Source organism: Saccopteryx bilineata, chromosome 4 (assembly GCF_036850765.1).
Source record: "Saccopteryx bilineata isolate mSacBil1 chromosome 4, mSacBil1_pri_phased_curated, whole genome shotgun sequence".
In the NCBI taxonomy this organism is placed as follows: domain Eukaryota; kingdom Metazoa; phylum Chordata; class Mammalia; order Chiroptera; family Emballonuridae; genus Saccopteryx; species Saccopteryx bilineata.
In genome coordinates, this window is record NC_089493.1 from 80,437,134 (window position 1) to 80,455,044 (window position 17,911).

General features: G+C 39.2%; 1 protein-coding gene across 7 annotated transcripts in view; it reads left to right on the forward strand.

Moving 5' to 3' along the window:
- The window catches only part of INO80 (INO80 complex ATPase subunit), a 168,468-nt gene that overhangs the window by 55,123 nt on the left and 95,434 nt on the right, over positions 1-17,911 (forward strand). For all 7 annotated transcript variants that reach the window (XM_066277063.1, XM_066277062.1, XM_066277069.1 and 4 more), the window contains 6 exons: positions 491-611; positions 2,077-2,291; positions 10,331-10,384; positions 11,148-11,351; positions 14,572-14,767; positions 15,643-15,710. In XM_066277063.1, coding sequence (XP_066133160.1) covers positions 491-611; positions 2,077-2,291; positions 10,331-10,384; positions 11,148-11,351; positions 14,572-14,767; positions 15,643-15,710 — 858 coding nt within the window. The remainder of the gene's footprint in view (positions 1-490; positions 612-2,076; positions 2,292-10,330; positions 10,385-11,147; positions 11,352-14,571; positions 14,768-15,642; positions 15,711-17,911) is intronic.

A 17,911-nucleotide genomic window follows, 5' to 3' on the forward strand; every position in this document is an offset into this window, starting at 1 on the left:
AACAGAAATATGATTTATATCTTGTTGATGAATTTCAAAAGGAGATCTTTCTGCGATGAATTGCATCTCAAATACAGAGTGGGGCAAAAGTAGATTTATAGTTGTAAGTGAAATACAGAGTTTATTCTTGTAGTATTATTTATTATTATTATATCATTTTCCAAATGAACAACTGTAAACCTCTTTTTGCTCCACTCCTGGTGTGTTAAGATGAAGTAAATACTCTGGTGGAGATTCAGAAGCATGAGAGTTTTCCTTTCTTAATTTCCAACAATTTGCCATGTGCATAGCTGATGAATCCATTTTGTTTTGAAGTTTAGGAAATAATTCACTTTGATGAACTTAATCTTTATTGGTCTCTTTATGGAAAGAATACTAGTATTTAGGAGCTATGGTTTTTCTCCGGCTCAGCTTTTTGTAGTAAAGATGATTGGAAGACTGGGCTATAGAACACAGGCCTTATAAGGATCACTGTCTTTGCCTGCTTCAGTTGCAGCAGTACCAGTACTACAGTGCAGGCCTGCTCTCCACGTATGACCCTTTCTATGAGCAACAACGTCACCTTCTTGGACCCAAAAAAAAGAAATTTAAGGAGGAAAAAAAACTTAAAGGTGAGCATATTGACCTGCCTTCCACATTTACTCATTCTTAGTTCCAGGATTTTGTATGGCCTCCTGATACATTTGGACATTGAACATAATCCATTTACTTTATCTGAAAAACATTAGTCTCCCCTATCTAATTAGGGTTTTTTTGTTTGTATTTTTGTTTTTTTGGGTTTTTTTTGTATTTTTCTGAAGTTGGAAATGGGGAGGCAGGCAGACTCCCGCATGCGCCCGACCCGGAATCACCTGGCATGCCCACCAGAGGGCGAGGCTCCGCCCATCTGGGCCGTTGCTCTGTTGCAACCAGAGCCATTCTAGCACCTGAGGCAGAGGCCATAGATCCATCCTCAGCGCCTGGGGTCAACTTTGCTCCAATGGAGCCTTGGCTGCGGGAGGGGAAGAGAGAGACAGAGAGGAAGGAGAGGGGGAGGGGTGGAGAAGCAGATGGATGCTTCTCCTGTGTGCCCTGGCCGGGAATCGAACCCGGGACTCCTGCACGCTAGGCCGACGCTCTACCACTGAGCCAACCAGCCAGGGCCTATCTATTTAGTTTTAAGTATTATTAACTTTATTTCATATTTGGTTTATGATCTTTTCTGGAATTATGAAGACAAAAGAACTATGGATTTCTAGTTTATTTCAATTAGTTTATTTCTTTTTTTTTTCTATTTACTCTTCAAATGTCGAAAATGCTCTGGGAGTCGAAGAAGTTGGTTATGCACTAAAGAGAAACCTGAAGTGTTGGGAATAAGTTATAATTGTTGCTATATGTGGTGATTTAAAAGACATGACCTGATACTTTTCTGTAGTATTCTTTGCATGTTTGCCAGGAAGTATCCTTTCCTGTCTTACTGAGCTTTAAGCTGCTGGAAATCAGGAAGGAAATAGGAAGGGAAAGTTAAACTAGCTGTACAAGGTTGATTTTATTCCCTTGAAGGTATGAACTCAGACTCTTTTCAGCCTTCTTCCCTTCTTTCTCCCACACCTCCTTGTTTATCTCTCTTTCCTCATCCTTTACATCCTCCTTCTCCAATTAAGTTTTTGTTCCATGTGTAATTTTCTCCTCACAGGTTAGCATCATATTAATACAGTTTTTCTTTTGTTATTTCTCTTTATAGTTACCTTACACTGCCACCAAGTAGAAATGTTGCCTTCCTTTTGACCATTATTTGAGCCCATTATACTTTGTAAACTTTATTTCCTGTTGTTGAATTAAAAAGAAATTCAGTTTCTAGGTTTTATGTATTCTCTGTCATGTAAATAGAGGGAGTATCCAATATTCCCTCCAAGGCAGTGAGATCTTCCTCTTGGAATGTTCATAGGCCTGAATAGATAAAGGGATAAACATTGTCAGCCTCAGGTGGAATGAGGGAAGAATCTTGAATTTTCTGAAAAGTGATGAGGTTGTTTTATTGCTGTCCCCTGTGGAAGGGAAGAAATGCAGGTTTCTGAGAGTCTGTTTCCTTTGCAGCCAAGTTGAAAAAAGTGAAGAAAAAAAGGCGAAGAGATGAAGAACTTTCCTCTGAAGAATCCCCTCGTCGCCACCACCACCAGACCAAAGTCTTTGCAAAATTCTCTCATGATGCACCTCCTCCTGGCATCAAGAAGAAGCACTTATCCATTGAGCAGCTTAATGCTCGTCGCAGGAAAGTATGGCTCAGCATTGTGAAAAAGGAACTACCAAAGGTAAATGAGTGCCTCCAGTTATAGCTGACGGCAAGAGTGTTTTCTCTGCCTGCCTTTGAAAGAGGAGCTGTGAGAGGTAGATACCGTCACACTTCAGAAGGGAAACTCATCTGCTGGAATGAAGAAAATGCTGAGAAGTACTCTCTTCAGTTAACTATTTTTCTAGAACTTGATTAGAATTCACAAGACACATAATTGTGTGATGCTTCTTGGCCAAAAAAATGGAGAGAAAACTCCGTGAGGAAGAAACTCAGTATTTTTACATACAGCAATAGAGATTGACTATAAATAGATAGGTAATAATAGAGGAAATGAAAATAAAATGATGGAGATAGATTTCTTAGAGAATTTACAAACATTTGGATGTTACTGAATAATCTTAGGCATTAGAAAACAGTATGAATGATTCAAGGGAAACGTATGTAAGCATTTTTTGTTGTTGTTATTTCAGTAAGTGGTGCTGGTACAACAGGGTAGCCATGTGGAAAAATATAAAATTAGATCTGTGTCTCCCACTTACAGTCCGAATGGATTAGGGATTGCCATGTAAAAAAATGAACGAAACCATCCAAATACTAGAAGAGAACAATTGCATTCCTGTTTAACCTTTGCTTAGAAAAAGAGTTTCTAACTGTGATTAAGCATTCAAAAACAGTGAAAGAAAATATTGATATATTTGACTACACAGAATTTTGAATGAAGAAAGACAACTGGCAAGCTAGGAGAGGTTATTTACAGTATATATACCACTAGAAAACCCGGCGGTCATACGAAATGACCGCTGTTCTAGATATTATAAATTGTAATTAAAATGATTTGTGCAAAGGTGTCTGCTAATTCAAACTGAATTACCCAGGGCAGGCGGCGAGGACGCCCCTTTGCTTAGTGCCCCACGGGGTTTCCCCCTTCTGCTTGCTTAATTGCTTAAAGTAGAGTGCAATGAAGGAAACCACTGGTGGTACATTTCTTAAGAGCCACCGCTAGCTCAATAAATAAAGGTGATTTAAATATGTTTTAATCCTTTTTGTGTTTCGGTCAGCATTACTCTGTCATTTTTTTTGCATTTCTCTCCTGCCTTTGTTCAAGGGACTCATTTTGTCGAGACAGGCTTTTTTGTCTTGCATCTGAGGCAAGCCTTGTTTCTCTATGCTCATCAGTCTCATTTTGCCGAGAAAGACGCATTTGCTCTGCGACTGAAACAAGCCTTGTCTTTCTCTGCTCAGTGGTTTCTTTTTGTCGAGAAAGCCATTTTTGTGCAGCTTTAGCTCTTTTTCTGTCCTCTTCAGTGCTGTATTTTCTAGGAGGCATTCTTAAAAGAAATTACATTAAGACGTAGTTTTTATGTAAAACAGATGATTGCCAGTGCAAACAAATGTTCACCTTCCCCCTGACATGCTCAATTTGCATTCAGCCTTAAATTGTTTCAAAAGCAGATGATTGCCAATGCAAACAAATGTTCACCTTCCCCCTGACCCGCTCAATATGCGTTCAGCCGTAGCAACTTCACCCCATTGGCTAGTACAGTTACGCAAGCAACCAATAAGCTATCGGTGACAGACACTTAAGCCGCATATAATAAAGATGTCAAAGAGCAATTATTGCTAATATATAAATAACTTAAAATTTTAGGGACAAAGGACCACAAATTCAGTAGACAAATTGGAAATGACATAAATAGACAATTCACAAAGATATAAAAATGACCCTCAAACATAGTAAAAATTTTCCAAATCCCTCATAATTGGAGTAATACAAATTAAAATAACATATATATACCATTTGTTATCTATTACACAGGCACAAATTTAAAAATATGAGAACACATTCTGTTAAGGAGGCTATAGGGAAATAGGCACTCTCATGCAATGCAGCTAGGATTGCAAATTGGAAGGAAAGTTGGCAGTACCTAGCAGTCCACATATGCACTTACCTTTCAAACTAGCACTTCCATTTTAGTAATCCACCCTGAAACTTAACCTTCAACAATACAAAATACATGTAAGCAAGGTTATTCATTGCAGCATTATAGAAACATTCCACATGTCCATATATGGGGCTTGAATTAAACAATGGTAGATCTACACAGTGGATTATTATGCTGCTGTGAAAAGAACAAAGACAACCTCTCTGAACTAATATGAAGAATTTCATATTGTTATGTGCAAAAAAGTAAAACACAAGTATTTACCTTTTTTATTTTAATTTATTGATTTTAGAGAAAGAAGAAAAGAGAACAAACATCAATTTGTTCCATTTATTTATGCATTCATTGATGTCAGAGATAGAGAGGAAGGGGAGGTAGAGAGAGGGGGAGAAAAAAAGAAGGACAGGGAACCATTGATTTGCTGATTCACTTAGTTTTGCATTTAACGGTTGCTTCCTGGCCCGGGGTCAATTCTGTAACCTTGATGTATCGGGACAACACTCTTAACCAACTGGACAAACTGGCCAGGGCTAATTTAGAGTAGTAATTACCTTTTATATAAGAAAAAGAGAATATAGAAAATGCACAAGTATATGCTCATTTGTACAAAATAAATTCAAGAAGGATAAACCAGAAATTAAAGTGATTGATTCCTTATAGGAAGAGATGGGAAAAGGGTAGGAAAAGGGAAGGAATAGGAACAGGGTAGCAGGGATCAGGAGGGAGTCTTTGGGTATATCTGTTTGTATAGTGCTGATTTTTAGAACCATAGTAATGTTTTACATAGTCCTGATATATATCCCCAAAATAAACAAAAGTTAAACCAACCAAGATGTAGGTGGAGATGGAGGTTGGTTGTATATGTAGATAAAAGGAATAAAAGCAGGAAAAAATGAACTGAATTATATTAGAAATGATTAACACTCAAGTTGAGTGACTGGGTAATAAAAAGACTCACTTAAGCCCTGGCCAGGTAGCTTAGTTGGTTAGAGCATTATCCTGATAATGCCAAGGTTGCAGGTTTGACCCCTACCTAGTCAGGGCACATACAAGAAGTAACTGATGAATGCATAAATAAGTGGAACAACAAATTGATGTCTCTCTCTCTCTCTAAAATAAAAAAAAACTCACCCAAGTGAGAACAGTATTTTGACCGAATATGTAAAGCTAAAGAACAAAAGAGCTATACATAAATGCCATGACTGACAAAGTAAAAGTGTTTCTCACAGGCAAATGATTTAGCACTTTTGAAACTACTTTACCTGGCTGGCTGGCTCAGTGGAAGAGTGTCAGCCTGACATAGAAGTCCCAGGTTTGATTTCTGGTTAGGGCAGATAGGAGAAATGACCATCTGCTTCTCCACAATTCCCCTTCTCCCTCTCTCTTCCTCCCCTTTCCCACAGCCATGGCTCAAATAGTTGGAGCAAAGTTGGCCCCTGGTGCTGAGCATGGCTCCAGGGCCTCACCTCAGGCACTAAAAATAGCTTGGTTGCTGAGAAACAAAGCAGCAGCCCCAGATGGGCAGAGCATCGCCCTAGTAGGAGGCTTGCTGGGTGGATCCTCATCAGGGTGTATGTAGGAGTTTGTCTTTCTGCCTCCCCGCCTTTCAGTTAAAAACAAAACAAAACAACTAGTTTATATATAATATACATATTAGGATTGAACAAATAAATATATTGTAGTGAGAGCCTGTTTCTCACTGTTGAAGAAAGAAATTATAAGTAAGGAAAAGGGAAGAGGAAAGATAAAATGAAATTTGTGAAGTTTAGAACCAGAGATATCAGTATAAATTCATGTTTTTTTCCTTTAAAATTTATTGTGTTTACATGGTTTTCATGTGTCCCACTCAGTATAACATCCTCCACACACCGCATTGTGCTCCCCTACATATATATAGTAAATACAGAAATACAGATGTGTATGTATGCATGGATTTAGTGTGCATTTATTTTTTTTTCTAACTGTTTGCTGAGAGGGCCTAAGAGCAGTGACACCCCAGTAACAATGTGTACACCTAGCATCTAGACCTTGATTTCTAAACACCTTATATTCTCTAGTAAAAAGAACTAGGGCCTGCCTGGTGGCAGCGCAGTGGATAAAGTGTTGATCTGAGAACTAAGGTCCCGGGTTTGAAACCCCGAGGTTGCCAGTTTGAGCGCTGGCTCATCTGACTTGAGCAAGGGGTCACTCGCTCAGCTAGAGCCTCAGCTCAGGGCACATACGAGAAGCAATCAAGAGAGAAAAAGAACTAGTGCTCCTAGTTCCTGGAGGAGTAGTTTATTCCAGAACTTGGCAGGGAAAATACAAAGTAAGCCTTAAACATCTGTGGTGCCAGAATGTAAGGGAAGGCTTGAAAAAAGATGGGGGGAGGGGTTGTCAGAGCACAGGAGCTGAATTGAGGGAGCCACTTATGACCAAAGTTAGAGTTATTTGAGCAACAAAATATGATAATTCTGTATTTTAACCCATAGTATAAAGAAATATTTTTGAGTTCATACTGTTATAAATAAATGAATAAACAAAAAGATAAGGTAGAAGGAACAACTCTTCTTTACAGTAGAATTCCAATGAATACGTATAGAAGGAAGGAATGCAATATAGAATCATTATGCAGTAATAATTATTGCAGACTGAATCCATTGATGAGTGCTGAAATTAGAGAGCAAAAGTTAAAGGAGAAAGCACTTGCGTAGACTCAAAGCATCTGTCCCAGCATACATAGTAGTACAAAGGGAAAGATAGTAACTAAGTGTAAATGGTAAAAACTGACAGAATGCACTTTAACCAAGTGATCAATGTAAACATCACTAGTAATACAAATTTTGACATCATGAACTCCTTGATGTGATGTGCTGAGAATAATACATCAAATTCTGTGGAGTTCTGCCAAAATGCATAATGTCATTTCATTCATGAGGAAATACCAGAAAACCACAAATTTTGGGACATTCTAAAGAATAACTGGTTGGTGCCTTTCAAAAGTGTCAAAGACATGAAAGAGATTGAGGACATGTTACATACCGGAAAATACTAAGGAGAATAGCATCTAAATGCAATGTGGGAATCCTGTATAGAATCATGGATCAGTAAAAGGATATTAGTGGAAAAATTGATGACATTCAAATAAGACTTGTGGTTTAGTTAATATTTTACCATTATTAAATTCCTTTCTTAAAAATTGTACTATGGTTGCCTGACCTGTGGTGGCGCAGTGGGTAAAAGCATCGACCTGGAACACTGAGGTCGCCAGTTCAAAACCCCAGGCTTGCCTGGTCAAGGCACATATGAGAGTTGATTCTTTCTGCTCCTCCCTCTGTTCTTTCTATCTCTTTCCTCTCTCTGTCTCTTTCTCTCTCTGTGTCTCCTCTCTCTAAAAAAATGAATAAAATGTAAAAAAAAATAAATTGTAAAAAAATAAAAGAATTATTAAAAAAATATATTGTACTATGATTATATAACGTGCTAAAATTAGGGAAAGCAAGTGAAGGGATGTAAGGGAACTGTACTACACTGCTCAGGGGGATACTTCAAAATAAATATGAAGTGATTAAAAAAAGAAGCATTTGATTTTTTTTTATTAAACAAGAACATTAGAAAAGCAAACAACCAGTCAAAGTTGTTCAATTATGCAAATGAGTTGCAAAACCAACTTTTATTTCATTGATGAAAATATACTATACAAAAGGCTGAAAGTACTAAAGTGTCCACGCTTTCATATTCATTTTGAAATACCCCTAATTTTTGTGAGCAGTATTTTTTTACAAATTTTCTATAAGTCTAAAATTAGTTCAAAACAAAAAGTTTAAAAAAATATATGGAAAGAATAAAACGAGGAACTGCCAGATACCCTTTACTCATATATGGCAATTGTTTGTGTCATTTGCTTTTTTTACATAAATAAATGTGTCCTTTTTTCTCCCCCATTTTGAAAGTTTGAGACTTTGTACTAAACTCACTCCTAATAATTCATTGTGAGTTTCCTATGAAAAAGGACATCTTGTCATATATAACCAGAATGGAGCTATAAAAATGATGTGATCCACAGACCATATTCAGATTTCATCAGTTGTCTCAACAATATTCTCGACAGTGCTTTTTTTCTTGACTGATTTAATCCAGGATACAGATTCAGTCTAGAACAGGGGTCCCCAAACTTTTTACACGGGGCCAGTTCACTGTCCCTCAGACCATTGGAGGGCCGGACTATAAAAAAAACTATGAACAAATCCCTATGCACACTGCACATATCTTATTTTAAAGTAAAAAAATAAAACGGGAACAAATACAATATTTAAAATAAAGAACAAGTAAATTTAAATCAACAAACTGACCAATATTTCAATGGGAACTATGCTCCTCTCACTGACCACCAATGAAAGAGGTGCCCTTCCAGAAGTGCGGCGGGGGCCGGATAAATGGCCTCAGGGGGCCACATGTGGCCCGCGGGCCGTAGTTTGGGGACCCCTGGTCTAGAACTACATGTTGCATTTAGTTTTCAAGTCTCTAATCTCCTTTAGTCTAAAACAGTTTCTCAGATTTCATTTTTCATGTCATTGTTAATTTTGAAGAGTATAGGCCAGTTATTTTGTAGAATGTCTCTGAGTTTGGGTTTGTGTGATGTTACCTCATGCTTAGATTTAAATTATGCATTTTTGGCTAAATTACCAGGATAGTGACGTGTCCTCTGTATATCACATCAGGAGACACATATTGGTGTTACTAGCTTTGATCCCTTGTTAATGGTGGTTTTTCTCTATTGTACAATTACTACTTTTCCTCTAGAAATTTATGAGTATTCTGGAAAGAGCATGTATGAGTATTGCTGAGAAAAGTTATGAGGAAACATGCTTTGTATCTGCTGTAGAGGCTTCAGATGATGTCCTTTCTATGATAAGGAATTGAATGGAAATATTTGAGATTCTTGTTTTTAAAGTGACAATAGCTGCTTAAGAATTAGTAAGAGAAAGTTTTGATAAAATGCCTTAAAAATTCCTTAAGCAAGGCCCTAGCCGGTTGGCTCAGTGGTAGAGTGTTGATCTGGTGCGTAGATGTCCCCATGTTCAATTCCTGGTCAGGGCACACAGGAGAAGCGACTATCTGTCCCTTTTCCTGTCCCTTTCCCTCTCTCCCTTCTCTCTTTTTCTATCTCTTCATCTCACACAGCTATGGCTCAGTTGATTCAAGTGCATCAGCCCCAGGTGCTGAGGATGGCTCCTCCACCTTCGGTGCTTGGTTACAAGCATGGCCCCAGATGGGCAGAGCATCAGCCCTAGACAGGGTTGTTGGCTGGATCCTGGTCGGGGTGCATGCAGGAGTCTGTTTCTCTATCTCTCCTCCTCTAACTTGGAAAACAAGAAAAAAAAATTCCTTAAGACAGTGAGTTGGGAATATTATATATAGAAACAGTTTCCATGCCCTCTGTAACTTTGAACTCATTGTTTCTTCAGAATCAGAGGGAGAGCTCATTAATAGAGAGCCACTCAGCTCTGCCTCTTCGGTTTCTTCTCCCATGACAAATGAACCGTCATGGGAAATTTGGTTTTTTATTGAGATTTTTTTTTTAACTGAAGAGGAAGACATAAAAAAATAGCTTGAGGTTGCTGAGTCATCTTCTGTTAGTTCTGCCTCAGAATTTTTTGTTGTAGAAGAGGTTGCTTAAGTGGTGGCAGAAATTGAGTAATAGGGGCAGCAGGTTTGCCCTGACTGGAGGTGGGGCTAAAATCACAAACTGGGAGGCTAGTTTACCTTCTAATAATTTTTGTATCTGAGTGCCCTGCTATCTCAATTTCTTTGCAGATCGGCCTAGGAAAGCAGTATATTTTAATCAGGATGATACTAGGGTTAGAGTGTGGTATTAGATTTTCCTAGGCCACTTCAAACCTTAAACTTAAATTCTCTCCAAAAGTGTACATACAGAGGACTCTAGGGCAGTGACAGCACCAGGTTCTTCTTCTTTAGTAGTTTTATGTGTGGTTCTTGAGTCAATAATGTATCTTGAATATGCTTCACTTGATGCTTTATTTTTTAATCCTCAAGTTGAATAAAAGATAGTGTTAGTACATAATCTCTTCTCAAAAAGGAATTCTAAATGAAATACTGTTTTTAAATATTTTAGGCCAACAAACAGAAAGCTTCAGCTCGTAACCTGTTTCTCACCAATAGCCGAAAGGTAAAATTGTAGTTTTATATTTTCCATTTTATATTTTGCTGGAATGTGTTCTTGTTCTTTGGATCCATGCTTGCTGCTCCTATCTCTGGTGACCTACGTGAATTACCTAAGAGAGTTTCTACATGTTCTCAATCTATTTTATAAATAAAATGTTCTTACTCACATTTCTGGTAATTGAACTTTTTCTGGTAAGATCATAACCCACTCCAATTCCTTGGGTAGGCCACGGAATCTTCCTGTGCTCAGTCTCTTTTATCTAAGAGATGGTGTTAATAATACCTTCCCTGAGAGGGCATTAACACAGCTTCCTATGAGAGTTGTAAGGCTAAGATGAGGTAGTGTTCGTAGTTGATTTTCCCTGTAAAATGATGATAATAATAACTTCATAAACTTTTTGTGAAGAATAAATTAGCTTAATATATGTTAAGCTTAGAATAGTATTTAGTGTATAATAAGCATTGATAGTTATTATTATTAATATATGTGATAACAATTTGTAACTTCCCAGCACATCTCAGATCATTATACTTTTTTTTCATCTTCTAAGGCATTATGTCTACAAATTTTTCATCCCTGATACTACCTTGGGGTCTGGGACTGAATCATGCTACTATATAGGGTTGTTAATCAGACTAGGGAAGAAAGAGATGTGGCCATAGGAGGACTGTGTGCACTGAACAGAATGAGTAGTGCTGTGGTTTGGAGCTTAGGGATCACTGGCCTCTTGTTGGGTCCTCCATTGTGATAATATTGCCATCTGCAGCTCGCCCACCAGTGCATGAAGGAGGTGCGTCGAGCCGCCTTGCAGGCCCAGAAGAACTGTAAGGAGACCTTGCCTCGTGCCCGCCGCCTTACCAAGGAGATGCTTCTATACTGGAAGAAGTATGAGAAGGTGGAGAAAGAACACCGTAAGCGTGCTGAGAAGGAAGCCTTAGAGCAACGGAAGTTGGATGAGGAAATGCGGGAGGTAGGACAATAGCATAAAATTTTGAAAACTAATTGCTGTAGCCATATCAAGAGATTGGTTTGCCCTTTATAAATTATAAATCTAACCAATGAAATTTTGTAAAAATGTTTTAAAACTTAACTTTGAGGATAGTGATTTTAGTCCAGGAAACCAATTCTGTTCTTATTTTTTCAATAAGGTCCTCTCCCTGGCCTTCTCCTTTCTATGTTCATTTCTTCTATTCTTTGCAGCCTATTCCTTTGTATATTTTTAGAAGGCCAAAAAAGAAAATAAATAAAAATGAATAAAAATAAAAGAAAATAGCTTACAGCTTATCTTGTCTTGGTTTCAAGAGCTGGCTACAGTTTTGATTTGTTGGAAGATAGAGGCTGGTTGTCAAATTTAGGGCTAGATGGGGACAATGGACAACTAGCCTGTTTCCTAAGACCCACTCCCAACCTATTTTGCTGTTTTAACTTGCAGATACTACCTTTGTTAAGTCTGATGTCACCTCATGTAGGCTGCATATATTGTTCAGGGAAACAAGGAGGAGAGAATAAGAGGACAAAGTTACTGTGTTCCCACTGATAAACCAGTCGGGATGAGTAGAAGGAAAGTTGAGGTCTGGAGAAGGATTAGATGTTTTCTTTCAGTATAGGTAGTACTCTTGCCAAAGCAGAACACTGGAGCTTCTCCTGAGATTTTGATTGTCCTTCCTTTATCATGCCTTTGAGATTGAATATGGATTTTACCCAGTTCTCTTAAGTCCCCTGAGTAACTCGTATCTTTGCATGCAAGATAAACATATGTCTTAGTTAACACTGATGCTTTTGGGGATACTTACTGAGTTTAGAGGCATTTAAGAGTTAGTCACAGCCTGACTGGGCAGTGGCTCAGTGGATAGAGCGTTGGCCTGGGATGCAGAGGACCCAGGTTCAAAACCTTAAGGCAGGGGTCCCCAAACTTTTTACACAGGGGGCCAGTTCACTGTCCCTCAGACCATTGGAGAGCCGGACTATAAAAAAAACTATGAACAAATCCCTATGCACACTGCACATATCTTATTTTAAAGTAAAAAAACAAAACGGGAACAAATACAATATTTAAAATAAAGAACAAGTAAATTTAAACCAACAAACTGACCAGTATTTCAGTGGGAACTATGCTCCTCTCACTGACCACCAATGAAAGAGGTGCCCCTTCCGGAAGTGCGGTGGGGCCGGATAAATGGCCTCAGGGGGCCGCATGCGGCCCGCGGGCCGCAGTTTGGGGACCCCTGCCTTAAGGTTTCTGGCTTGAGTGCGGGCTCATCTGGCTTGAGCGCGGGCTCATCCCGGTAGAGCACCGGGTTGCTTGCTTGAGCATGGGATCATAGACATGACCCTATGGTCTCTAGCTTGAAGCCCAAGGTCGCTGGCTTGAGCAAGGGGTCACTGACTCGGCTGTAACTCCCTCCCTCTCCCCACCATCAAGGCACATACGAGAAAGCAGTCAGTGAACAATTAAGGTGCTGCAACAAAGAATTGATGCTTCTCATCTCTCTCCCTTCCTGTGTATCTGTCCTTATCTGTCCCTCTCGCTAAAAAATGGAGGGGGAGAGGTTAGTCACAGATCTTAGAGTTTTGAAAGGTTTGTGAGATTCTCTTAATTATGTTGGTAGCTAATCGATGACAGTTTCCTGTGGTTATGTTGACTTGCATGTCTTTTTCTCTGAACTTTTAAAATAAAACAGTTTTTTTCTTTTTTTCCAAGTGAGAGGAGGGGAGATAGAGAGATAGATTCCTGCATGTGCCCTGACCAGGATCCACCCGGCAACCGCCATCTGGGGCCCATGCTCTGCCCATCTGGGGCCATGCACTCAAATGAGCTATTTTTAGTGCCTAAGGCGGAGGCTCCAGGGAGCCATCCTCAGCGTCTGGGGCCTATGCACTCAAACCATTCAAGCCATGGCTGTGGGAAAGGAAGAGAGAGAGAAGGGAAAGGGTGAGGGGTGGAGAACCACATGGTCACTTCTCCTGTGTGCCCTGACCAGGAATCAAACCTGGGACATCCATACACTGGGTCGATGTTCTACCACTGAGTCAGCTGGCCAGGGCCAATAAATCTGTTTTGATGGATCTTTATTGTTCCTTTAATTTATCTTGTTTATTTAAACATGTAGTAGTTGCCCTCTTTAAAGTGAAAGACATTACTGTTTTGTTTTTTTTTATTTAGAAAGGTTTTCTTGACTATACTTCAGCTTTGGAACATGAGCATTTGTATCTGTTATGAAAACTGTTTTCTCAAACTCTTTCAGATTTTTTTTTAATTTGAATCTGGCTCAAGTGCTGTAAAACCCTAAGAAAAAATTTTATGTGGCATACTTTGGAACTTGTGTTCTTTCTTGGCTTTTTTACTTATATTATTGCCTGTTTTCTTTTGGAGTAGATCATAGCATAAATCAAATACACTTCATAGGAATTTTATTATGAAATAGTTAATGAAAAATAATGACTTTAGTTTCGTATTTATTGTGTATACTATATTCCATATAATTTGGTCTTTGGGAGTATTTGTTTACTTGTTTTATTGTTTATTTAAATGAATGATTTTATTGACAGTAATTATTTTCCTTACTGTGTTATTTCAGAGGCACTTTGAATTTAGCTTTTCACATTTAAGAAAAGTATGTTTGTGTGTGTGTATGTGGTCTATATTCATATATTGTAACTGCTATTATCACAGATAAACTATAAATTGTTTTCGGAGAGCATTTTCTTCCTTTGATTGGCTTCTCGGATACCTCCTACAATGACTTTAAGAATAATTTATAGCTCCCAGTCACTTTGACTTTTGGTGATAAAGATGAGTTTTTGACAGGTTTACATTTTTTTAAAAGAAAGAAGCTCTACAAATGTATCTACCACCCAGGTTATAAAATAAAATATGTAGCTTGAATTTAGTTGGTATCGTAGTGCCACTAAAAAAAAGTAATACAGTAAAGAAATAAACATTTTAGACAGAAGCCTAATGGAGAAAAGATTTCATATTATAAAGAAGAGCAAAACTTATTTGCTTTTAGTACCACTGACTTGGTTATTATAAAATTATTCATTAGCAGTTTTTACATTTCTAAAGGTAAAGAATTTGTAAAGGAATTATATGCAAATTCGATTCTATATAGGTTTGGTGAATTCTGTTGACTACTTCATATATGTGATTAATGATGTGACTGTATTTTCACTTCAACTTTTTGACTTAGGCCAAGAGGCAACAGCGAAAATTGAACTTCCTGATCACTCAGACAGAGTTGTATGCCCATTTTATGAGTCGCAAACGAGACATGAGTCATGATGGGATCCAGGAAGAGATCCTGAGGAAACTGGAAGACAGTTCTACCCAGAGACAAATTGACATTGGTGGAGGGGTGGTAGTTAACATTACACAAGAGGATTATGGTGAGTCCTAAATCAGGAGTTAGAGGAAGCAGATACCCTCAATTTTTTCACGTTAATTCTTGCAAGTTTTGTCTTGACTGATAGGCAATATCAATTAGTAAATGTGTATTTATTGTACTGGAGTAGGAAAATGTGAATGTTTCTATCAAACAAACATATAAAATAACTTAGTAAAGAATTTCAAAAGAAAATGGTCAGGTTATATGATATTATAAGTTTGGGAGTATTTTATATGTTTTTATTTGTTAGTAGAAATAGAAGGTACTAAATCAGGAGACTTTGGTGAACATGTTTCAGAAGAGAACATCATCTCACATTAAAAGGCTGTTGGTGATGCAAGTTAAGCATGAGAAAGAAACTGCTCAGTTTTGGTGTTTTTGTGACCACATGGGAAGGAGGAATGGAGGAAGTTTGAGAGGAATTTCACAGAACAGTTATCAAGGTCATGTTGAGCTACAATAAAAGAGAATGAGGGAGCTTCAGGGTCTCTTGGGGGTTACATGTGTCTGTATTTCTTCTTTTGGAATAATTTTACTAGGTATAAATATATCACAATTTTGAATCCTTATTGTCTTGCTTTCCTGGCTTTGGCATTGCTTCCTGCGAGAAACCCAGGATTGGAATATTGGAGCTCAGTCCCGGAGATTTTTGTGAGCTGGCTTTGGCTATTGGAGATTGTGGCAACCCTCTGCCTCCAGTGCCACTTCCAGGTCCTTACCTCTGACAAGTAATTTGAGCCTTTCTGCTCCCTCATTCTCTATGAACCTAGGGATAAGTAGAATGGGGGAATCAGGGATCCAGACATGTTGATGTGAATTATATCTTTGAATGAGATCAATTTATGAGGTAGATAATCTATAAATTTTCTTTTTCAGATAGTAACCATTTCAAAGCCCAGGCCCTGAAGAATGCTGAAAATGCTTACCATATTCATCAAGCTAGGGTGAGTCTTAAAAATGAAAAGATAGTCTGACCAGGTGGTGGCGCAGTGGATAGAGCGTCAGACTGGGATGCGGAAGGACCCAGGTTTGAGACTCCATGGTCGCCAGCTTGAGCGCAGGCTCATCTGGTTTGAGCAAAGCTCACCAGCTTGGACCCAAGGTGACTGGCTCGAGCAAGGGGTTACTCGGTCTGCTGAAGGCCCCCAGTCAAGGCACATATGAGAAAGCAATCAATGAACAACTAAGGTGTCACAACAAAAAACTGATGATTGATGCTTCTCATCTCTCTTTGTTCCTGTCTGTCTGTCCCTATCTATCCCTCTCTTTCTCTGTCTCTGTAAAAAAAAAAAGGCCCTGGCCGGTTGGCTCAGCAGTAGAGCATCGGCCTGGCATGCGGGGGACTCGGGTTCGATTCCCGGCCAGGGCACATAGGAGAAGCGCCCATTTGCTTCTCCACCCCCCCCCCTCCTTCCTTTCTGTCTCTCTCTTCCCCTCCCGGAGCCGAGGCTCCATTGGAGCAAAGATGGCCCGGGCGCTGGGGATGGCTCCTTGGCCTCTGCCCCAGGCGCTGGAGTGGCTCTGCTTGCGACAGAGCGACGCCTCGGAGGGGCAGAGCATCGCCCCCTGGTGGGCAGAGCGTCGCCCCCTGGTGGGCGTGCCGGGTGGATCCCGGTGGGCGCATGCGGGAGTCTGTCTGACTGTCTCTCCCCGTTTCCAGCTTCAGAAAAATACAAAAAAGAAAAAAAAGAAAAAAAAAGAAAAGATAAGCTGTGATGAGCCCTAGCAATACCCCACAACCTTTTACTTGGGTGTTCTTCCTTTAGACTTACTCATATTTTCAATTCATAAAAACATTGGCGAACCTGACCAGGCAGTAGCACAGTGGATAGAGCGTCAGCCTGGGAGCAGGTCCCAGGTTCAAACCCCAAGGTCGCTGGTTTGAGCGTGGGGTCACTGGCTTGAGTGTGGGATCATAGTTGTGACCCCATTATCACTGGCTTGAAACCTTAGGTCGCTGGCTTGAGCAAGAGGTCACTAACTCAACTGAAGTCCCCCCCCACCCTGGTTAAGGCACATGTGAGAAAGCATTCAATGAACAACTAAGGTGCCGCATTGAAGAATTGATGCTTCTCATCTCTCTCCCTTCCTGTCTGTCCCTATCTGTCCCTCTCTCTCCCTCTCTCTGTCTCTATGTCTCTGTCTCTCTCTCAATAAAAAAATAGAAAATAAAAACATTGGCAAATCTGTTTATATTATAGGTATTTGAAGAAAGATGGAAAATAAGCATTCATTTGTTTAAACTTCAGGAGTGTGTTGAGTGAAGCTACTTTGTATATATTGCATATATGCATACATACATATATATATATTTTTTTTATTTTTTATTTTTGTCCTCTTGAGAGATCATGGGAAACAGTAGAAAATCTATCATGGTTGTTTAGTGAAAAGATGACATTCTTGTTTGTTAAGAGTGGTATACTATGCCTTTAAGAAAACTGCTAAGGTTCTGGCCAGTTGGCTCAACAGTACAGTGTTGGCCCAGCGTGTGGAAGTTTCAGGTTTGATTCCCTGCTAGGGCACATAGGACAAGCGCCCATCTGTTTCTCCACCCTTTCCCCCTCCTTTCTCTCTATCTCTCTCTTCCCCTTCTGCAGCCAAGGCTCCATTGGAGCAGAGTTAGCCTGGGCGCTGAGGATGGCTCCATGGCCTCTGCCTCAGGTGCTAGAATGGCTCCAGTTGCAATGGAGCAATGCCCCAGATGGGCAGAGCATCACCCCCTGGTGGGCATGCCGGTGGATCCCGGTTGGGCGCATGCAGGAGTCTGTCTCTCTGCCTCCCTGCTTCTCACTTCAGAAAAATACCAAAAAAAAAAAAAAAAAGATAATTGCTAAATTAGTACCTTCTTTCACTTCAGTAATAATTTGCTTATTCATGATATAGTCATAATTTAAATATAACCAGAAAGAAACTGCAGTTAGGTTGAAAAAAAAAACAACAGTTCAATATATTGCATGGGAACCCATATATGACTTAACTTCAGTGGCATTCAAGTCAAGGATAGATACAGAATTAATCTTTTTTCCACAAACCCCAACCAAATTTTATATCAAAACTTTAATAAATTTTTTGAAGAAGCAAGTAATTACATATAAGGCTAAGTATCTGCCTATCAAAAGTTTTTTTTTTTTTCTGAAGTTGGAAA